Source organism: Fusarium oxysporum, genomic scaffold, assembly GCF_000149955.1.
Source record: "Fusarium oxysporum f. sp. lycopersici 4287 supercont2.49 genomic scaffold, whole genome shotgun sequence".
NCBI classification, from domain to species: Eukaryota; Fungi; Ascomycota; class Sordariomycetes; order Hypocreales; family Nectriaceae; genus Fusarium; species Fusarium oxysporum.
The window spans coordinates 1-8,185 of record NW_017264851.1 but is presented as its reverse complement, the minus strand read 5'-3'; the positions used below and the strand labels follow the sequence as shown (position 1 = coordinate 8,185).

At 39.0% G+C, this 8,185-nt stretch overlaps 1 protein-coding gene across 1 annotated transcript; it reads left to right on the top strand.

The window, feature by feature from the left end:
- Window positions 1-3,958: 3,958 nt before the first annotated feature.
- On the top strand, window positions 3,959-5,647 carry FOXG_17401 (uncharacterized protein; the record flags this gene model as incomplete). Its single annotated transcript, XM_018397405.1, has 2 exons — window positions 3,959-4,592; window positions 4,821-5,647. The coding sequence occupies 2 exons, from the start codon at window positions 3,959-3,961 to the stop codon at window positions 5,645-5,647; spliced, it is 1,461 nt and encodes a 486-aa protein (XP_018258388.1).
- Between the last annotated feature and the right edge of the window lie 2,538 nt (window positions 5,648-8,185).

The following is an 8,185-nucleotide window of genomic DNA, read 5'->3' as shown; positions in this document are numbered from 1 at the left end:
TTTTCTTAATATTAATTTATAAGATAATATTAGCCTAAACTAATAATAAATAATAGGATTAATTAACCTTTAGTATTAATTACTAGGATTATAATAATTTATTTTTAATTTCTAAGGTATATTAATTTTAGTCTTTTTTACCTTTTTAAGCCTATTACTATTATTTTAGCTATTATAAGGTCTATTATAAAGCCAGTTTTATTAAACTTTTAAATATTATTTAATTAAATATTATACTTTATAATTATATTTTAAATAAGCTTAAACTAGCTATAAATAATAATTAAATCTTTATATCTAGCTTTTTAGTAATTATATTTTTAAAATAAATATATCTTTAGCTTTAGTTATTATTTAATAAGGTTATAAGCCTAGTACTTATTAATAGGTAATATATTATAATTAGCTAAAAGAGAATTAACTATTTCTTTTATAAAATATAATTATAAAGAAAATCCTTATAAATTTAAATTAAAAATAAACTTAGTTATTATTTCTTCTTCTAGGTTAATTATTTTTTTTTAACTTTAAGACCTAATTACTTTATAATTAAATACTATTAGAATAGTTATTAAAAGTATTATAATTAACTTAATATATTATTATAATATATTAAATACTTAATTCTAGGTTATTTTAAAGGGCTTAAAGTATAAGAATAATTCTAACTTTATTTAAAGGTTATAATATATTAGGTAGTTAGGAATTAATTAATTAGATAGTTTAGATATAAGATAAGGGATTTTTGGCTAATATACTTATTTAGCTAATATACTTATTAACTTTATTAATACTTTATTATAATATAAAATATAATTAAGTTAAGAAAGTATAATCTTTTTATTATTATACTAGAACTAGTATATAATATTAATATATTATATAAGAAATTCTTTTTTTCTTTACTATAGTTAAATAGCTCCTCTAGGTTAGTTATATATAAAATCTCTATAAAGGCAGCTCTTAAGGAGCGGAGAGTATATATATCCCTTTTATATAAAATAATATATATTTCCTAGTTGCACCAAGTTATATATATAACTAGAAAAAGCGAGATATATAAAATTACAGCCCTTTTGCATATGCTTTAGTTGGTGGAGAGGAATTTATGCCGCTCTGATTATATTATATATAACCACTGACTTACAGAGCAAGAACCAGGCCGCTTCTCTGTTTTAAATATTATAGCCCTAAGTCCTAGTCAACAGGTTTATTGCCAAGAAATATACTGCATACTACAGAGAAATTATATTTATTTATATTATATGTAACTACTAATTAGAATATATACTTATTAAACTTATTAGTAAGTATTAGGATAAGACTTTATCTTAAGTTTATATTCTTTAGATAGTTTTATCTATGATTTTAAATCCTAACTAGATGACTTTATAACTGTTAGTTTGAATCCTAAAGGTAAGTGGATTCTCGAACTCTCTAACAGCTTCTGGGGAAGCTGTATAAGTGGTATTATAGTCGACTGGTAGAAATATGCTTCGGTTGTATTCTTTAAGTATTTCCCAGGCTTGATGACCCTATTGTCAGATAAAGAACGACTTGACGGTTGAATATCTTGGGCAAAATAATTGTGCCGAGTTAATTAATTAAGCAAAAGAACCTACTTGATTTCACGTTTAGATTTGGATGGATCATTTAGCCTCGCTTACTCCTGGTTCTCCTTATTTCTCTGATCTTAATGCTATGACGGGAGGGGTTAATGTTGCCCAAATGGAAGCAGGCAGTAGTGTGAATAGCTTTGGCCGTGTTATCCGAAGGGATTGCATGGTTGGAATCTAACCTAGTTGACAGCTGGGATGATCCGAATGGGATCAACGATTGTTTTTGTTTCACCGGGGATACGCGCTCGTCAGGCTAAAGTTGTTGTGGTGTGGCGGGGGAAGAAGAGGCGGCAGGCACTGAATGACCTTCCATGCTGAGTCATTTAAAATCCCTGAAGATGGGAAGTTCTAGACTTTGAGACTCCCACATTCTTGACTCTGTCTGGTTCTACAAGCTTCTGCATCTCTCTCCAATTGCGGTGGTGTTCACTGGTATCACCCGGTCGCATGCGAATGGGCCAATGCATGAGGTAGAGGCCCATTTACTTAAGCCCAACACTATTGAGCTTCGAATCGATGCTAGCAGTCACACGTTTGTGCCCCAGCGTCAAGGATGGCGGTGCGCCCAAGTCAGTTAGCTTGGAGATTGTGCTAGTGCGGACTGAAGAAAGTCCAATGCATTGATTGTGTAGGGTGACAGGCGATGGAACAGGGCCATTTTGTACGGCAGTCCATGTACAGCAAATATGTGACAAGGACGCGAAATGACCCCAAACAATCCCAGAGTATGACAGTAAGGCACTATTCTCCTCTCCCTCCAGAACAAGAACCATAGCTGAACAGTCGAATGCAGGCCAATGTACGTACTCAGTGTGAAGTTCCAAATCATCATATCATCCATCACACTTCAAAGGCACTCTCAATGAAAGAAGTCCTCTTTATCTGGAAATCTTTTATGGTATTGGTTGTTGTGTTGGTCTTGCTTCTGCGCATCAAGGTTTGACTTGACTTGAACGAAAAGCCTCCCGAGATCGAGATCAAAGTCGGACAATTTCGGTAGAATACCAAGTGTCGACGGCACCTTTGTTTGTTTCCATAATAAGCGTCGGCCAAATGCTTCGGCGATACTCACGTGGAGCATTTAGCCGATCTGCCACTTTCTAGTACCAATATTTACAAGCCCAATCCTTAATTAGCCCATTCAAGGGTTAGGACGGGCTAAGCTTGGATTTACCATTTTCTTACGCTTTGGGCATGCGCGGAAAAGTCTGGGGTACAGAAGTCGAACGTTGTACGGTTTTGCTGATCACAAGGTTTGTGGGGTAATGTCCCTGTCCACCCTCTCTCCATGAGTCCCTAACGGTACCGACCGAATGTCTCACAAACTTCACAAGTTAAAGGCATGACGATAAAGACTCGACCGAATATATACAACACCACTGCTCCCACTTCCAAACCACTTCACCACTCGCCACAACCATCTTTACTCGCTACTGCATTGCCTCACCAATCTATCAACGTTGTTTAATAATGACCGGAATAACCGCACCTGCTGAAAATAGCAAGTTGCAACTCTTCTAACTCTGCTCAAAAGAGAGATAGTAGAATATGCCTTACTGCATTAAATTAAATATACTCCTCTTTATCTCTTTCCTTACTAGCTATATTAGCAGATTTAATAGAAGTATCCTTAATAGCATATAGATAATTAAGTATTAATAAACCTATAAGTTATAATAGTTTTTCTTTTCTTTTCTATAGCTTAATAAGGGCTAATTATAATTATATTATAAATTTTAATTACGCTTATAGTGCCCTACTTAGTTTTATAGTTTATACATTAGTTATATAATCTCTTTGCCTCTTGCCTCTTATATTATAGATAAGTATAATTACTAATACCTAATATATTACGCTGAGAAATATTTCTTGAAAAGTATGTATCTTCTGCTAATCCTCCCATGTGGTCGTCCCCGGGGTTAGATAGGAACTTTTAACTTTCAACGTTAGCTCTCTGGCATGCATGTGCTGCAACCCCGCAATAACACCGATTGCACGTAGTAATTATCCGAGCTATTATGATCCCCATCTGAACGTCGGCCAAACAATCAAGTGAGCAGGCCATGCGGGGAATTACGTCAGCCGTTGAACGGTTCACGGTTCTCGAGCCAGCTAACATCCATGATGAGAATGACAGAAATCTCTCACATGAAATATACAAGACTTCATAGAACTCGTCGCGCTGACAGCAGCAGCTCCGAACGAGGATTCAAATATCATCGTTACCTCACGATAAATAAAAGGGTCTTCTTATATTCGGTATCGATTTAACAAAGACAAGTCACATTAAACGACGAACGCCTTACCAACATTTTACCGTACGCAACTACTCAGCAACAATGACTACCAGCGCCAAAGATCAGTCTTTGCAGCATCCTCATCTCCGACGCGATGACAATGGTAGTCATCTAATCGTTAATGGAAGGCCTTTCCTTATGCTCGCCGGCGAGTTACACAACTCTTCTCTCAGTTCAGCCCGCTACATGGCCGAGGTATGGCCAGCCATGAAAGAACAAGCTATCAACACATTGCTTGGTGCTATTTCCTGGGAGCAGATTGAGCCAGTCGAGGGCGAATTTGATTTTGCAGAGCTAGACAAGGTCATTGTCGACGCCCGGGAGCAAGGTATGCACCTTATACTCTTGTGGTTTGGTACGTACAAGAACGCTCTCAGCACCTACGTCCCTTCGTGGGTGAAAACAGACTCAAAACGCTTCCCCCGAGTACGCAGCATCGAGGCAGGCGGCAACCGAAAGATTCTCGATATCATAACGCCTTTATCTGTTGAGTGTGCTGAGGCCGATGCAAAGGCTTTTGGCACACTAATGTCCCACATTAGGGAGCTTGATGAAGCCTACTCCACGGTACTGATGGTCCAAGTTCAAAACGAGTCAGGGATGCTCGGAGACTCCAGAGATAGATCTCCCATAGCTGAGGCAGCTTTTAAGGAACCAGTTCCGGAAGAGCTACTCCGTCATTTGGCCGACAACCCGCACCCATAATTCGCGAAGCGATTTCATAACATCCCCAAAAGCGGACAGCACTCGTGGGAACAAGTATTTGGAGCCGGACCGTCTGCCGACGAAATGTTCATGGCATTTTACTTTTCCCGCTATATTGAAATAGTCGCTGCGTCGGGCAAATCCAGTTACCCGTTGCCATTCTATGCTAATATCTGGCTCAACCTCGACTCACCAGCAGATCTAGATTCTGCCATATCCCGTTCCTTTATTACTTCGGCCGTCGTAGCCGGCGGCTCCGGACCGGGCGTTTACCCTTCTGGTGGGCCTTGCGCCCATGTTTCCGATATCTGGGAATTTAATGCACCTTCGTTGGATTTTCTCGCGCCGGATCTCTATATGCAGGATTACGAGACGATCTGTAGAGATTACACGGCTAAGGGCAATCCGCTCTTCATTCCTGAGCAGAGACGGGACGGGGAAGGTGGTCGCAGGATGTGGCTAGCTTACGGAACATATGGCGCCCTCGGCGTGAGTCCATTCGGCATTGATACCGGAGCTGAAGCCATTGGTAGGGAGTACAAGGTCCTAACCAAGGTTAAAGACTTTATCTTGAGTGCCTTACCTGCTAACCGGTTTGGATTCTTCTTTGACGAGGTTGAAATAGCGGCTAGGGTCGATAAGCCATGGGTCAGGGTATTCGGAGACATTGAGGTCAGTGTGGAGCGAGCTTTTACCTTTGGCAAGCCAGGCCCCGCCGGAGGCCTCATTATCAGGTTGGCTGATCGTAAGTTCATTGTCGTCGGATACGGCTTCCAGGCCCGCTTCAAGGGTTTGGCAAAGGGGGTTACTTTCACCGGTCTCCAGAATGTCAAGGAGATGGAAAGTGACCAGGAGGGAAAGCTCCATGTCCTGCGCACGTTCAACGGTGATGAGACAAGAGGGGGCGAGGCCGTGGTCATGCCAAATGAGGAGCCTGACTATGGTGATTTCCCTATTGCGACTACGATACCGGCTCGTACCGGCATTGCACAAGTTGAAGTGTATACCCTGACAGAGGATGCTTAATTAGTTTTAAAGTAGGTATTAAGAAAGATTTCTGAACCCATTCAGAGCTATTACAGTCTGAATAGTGTTTCCAAAACGGCATGAGGGATTGTTCTGGTTAGTAGATAGTCTAAGCTGCTCTGAAGCGTTTTGCCCCATGTTACCTCGAATTACTTAAACATTAAACAAACATAAGGCATTAAATTAAATCAAGGACTTGGCCTAAGTCATATGGCTATATGAAAAGGAAACGAGTTGGAAGTATAACATTTCCATCGGCGAAGTGGATTATCTTATGGCTTTTCAATGATGCCCAGGTCTGTAAATGAATGAATTTGACGTAGATGTTGCTCCATTCATTCAGTTGATCTGAACATTGTCAGCCGTCATTCAGTCCGTGTGGGATAGATATTGCGAAAAGAGCCGAGCCAGTTTTTCGTCTTCTCCGCTTCTCTCATGATAAGACAAAGACGTATCTTGCGTACATCACTCTATAAGGGTATTTGTTGTGGTTCGTGGCGCACTCACATGGTATTGGGTCGAAGAGCGTAGTGGCATTTACCCTGGTCGCTATTTCCTTTCGGCCCATATGAGGGTGAGTGGAAATCTTGACGACTAAGATTAGTGCGACTGATGCTCTTGACTCTTAACAGTGCATACGATGCAACTTACTTGACTCGTAGAAGGGTCACGATTCCGATGTAGGCCGACTCTGACCAACACAATGGAACGGTCAGGAGGCCTCAACTGTCACGAGTTAATGTCCCATTCGCAGGGTTTTAATTTAAGGCGAAACGGAGAATTTTGGGCATGACAGAATAACCCAACTCGAAGTCCTGGCTTGGACTACGGATACGCACTTTGATTCGCGTGGATCATAAGCTAGTCGATACGAGCAATGTGGGGCACTTTGCTCGTTTATCTCGTTTTCTTGGGGGTGAGGAAGGTTCTAAACGAACCACGATGCTGACCCTTGCTCTCTACCTTTCATTTTGACCGACGTAATAAGGGACCCCTGAACCCTCGGGTAAACTACCGTTGTCCATGCTGAGCAAGCTTAGCGGGGGTCGATAAGGCCCGCTTAGGCCCCCTAGAGCCTACTCTCGGTCAAATCTAAACCTCTGCAGGGGAAAGACTGGCATGTTTAACGCTTAGCAGGGAACTAACACCTCAAGAATATAAGACTTGTTTACTTAGAAAGACTATTTGTAAAAACATAAATTTCTCTGGTCAACACAACGGCTTTGACCACTACATCTCACCGACTCCCCCCTTTAAATCTCATCATGTCTTCGCCTCTAAACGTAGATTAAATATTAACAGGCCTTACGCTTAAGGAGAAGGTTAAGCTCCTCGCCGGTCTAGATACATGGTCTGCCCATCCTATCGAGCTCCTAAATATCCCCTCGATTACGGTACGTAGCTAATGAGTATGATGAATATGGTTTTAAACAAGGAAACTAGTCTATACTAGGTGTAACGGTTAGTTTCCAACTGTAGATAAACTAAGCCGTGCTAGGTTTATTATTAGCAGATTATATAGGGCATAATGCTAAGCTTATCGAAGTGTTACATCTCTTAATAGTAGATTTAATGCATATTAGGCTTAATTAATATAAAGAAGTTTTATTAATAGCTAGTAAGCTAGAATCTATAAAAGTGCTAATAAATGTGGTTTATATACTAAAGGTGATCTAGGGGGATCACTAAGGCCGTTAGATTATAGTAATCCTGGATTATAGTAGCTCCTAGAGCGTTATAATCCTGTCTGCGAGGTAATCTAGCTCTGATTGGTCTGTAGCCGTTAAGGGGCTGATGCCTTGCATAAGTTTTTATAGGGTATATATAATGTAACTGCTAGGGTTATAATATAATCTCTCCCCTTTGTTAGGTCTTATCCTTAAGACCTTAAAGTAGGCCTAGTCTGTTTTCCCCTGGTTAGTTCTAACTTATATTCCTAAATATTTTTCTATTAATATATATTACTAATAAGATATCTAGTTATATTTCTAAGTCTATTAACTAAAAAACCAAAGAGTGTAAATTTTTAGCTAAGAGTCTTAAGCTATTATATAAGCTTGCTAATATACTATATTCTTATTATTTTAAGTATTAGAAGGAGTGCTTAATAATAGCAGATTCTTCCTGTTATAATAAGTATATTTATTAGGGGCAGTCTTATAATAATACTTAGGTTATATCTTCTTATATATTATTTTCTTCTTTCTACTTATTAGGTTACTAATAGTTCTAGTTAAGAAGCTAATTTCTTAAGAGAAGAAGTTAAATAAGAATAAAAAGGAGGCCAGTAAGGATCTTCTAAAACTTTATAAGGAGTTAGCTATACTATAGGCATATATAGCCGTGGCTGCTAGTTATTTATTTCGTATTTATAAGACTAAAAATAAGGTAAAAGAGCATTATATATCTAAATTTTATTATAATATTTAGGGTCTTAAAGGAGAGAATAAGCTAGCTAAAGAGTTAAGTTATTATAAAAATAAAGCTTTTAAAGAGCTTTAGTCTCTAAATCCTAAGGGTATTAACTAGGATTCCCTT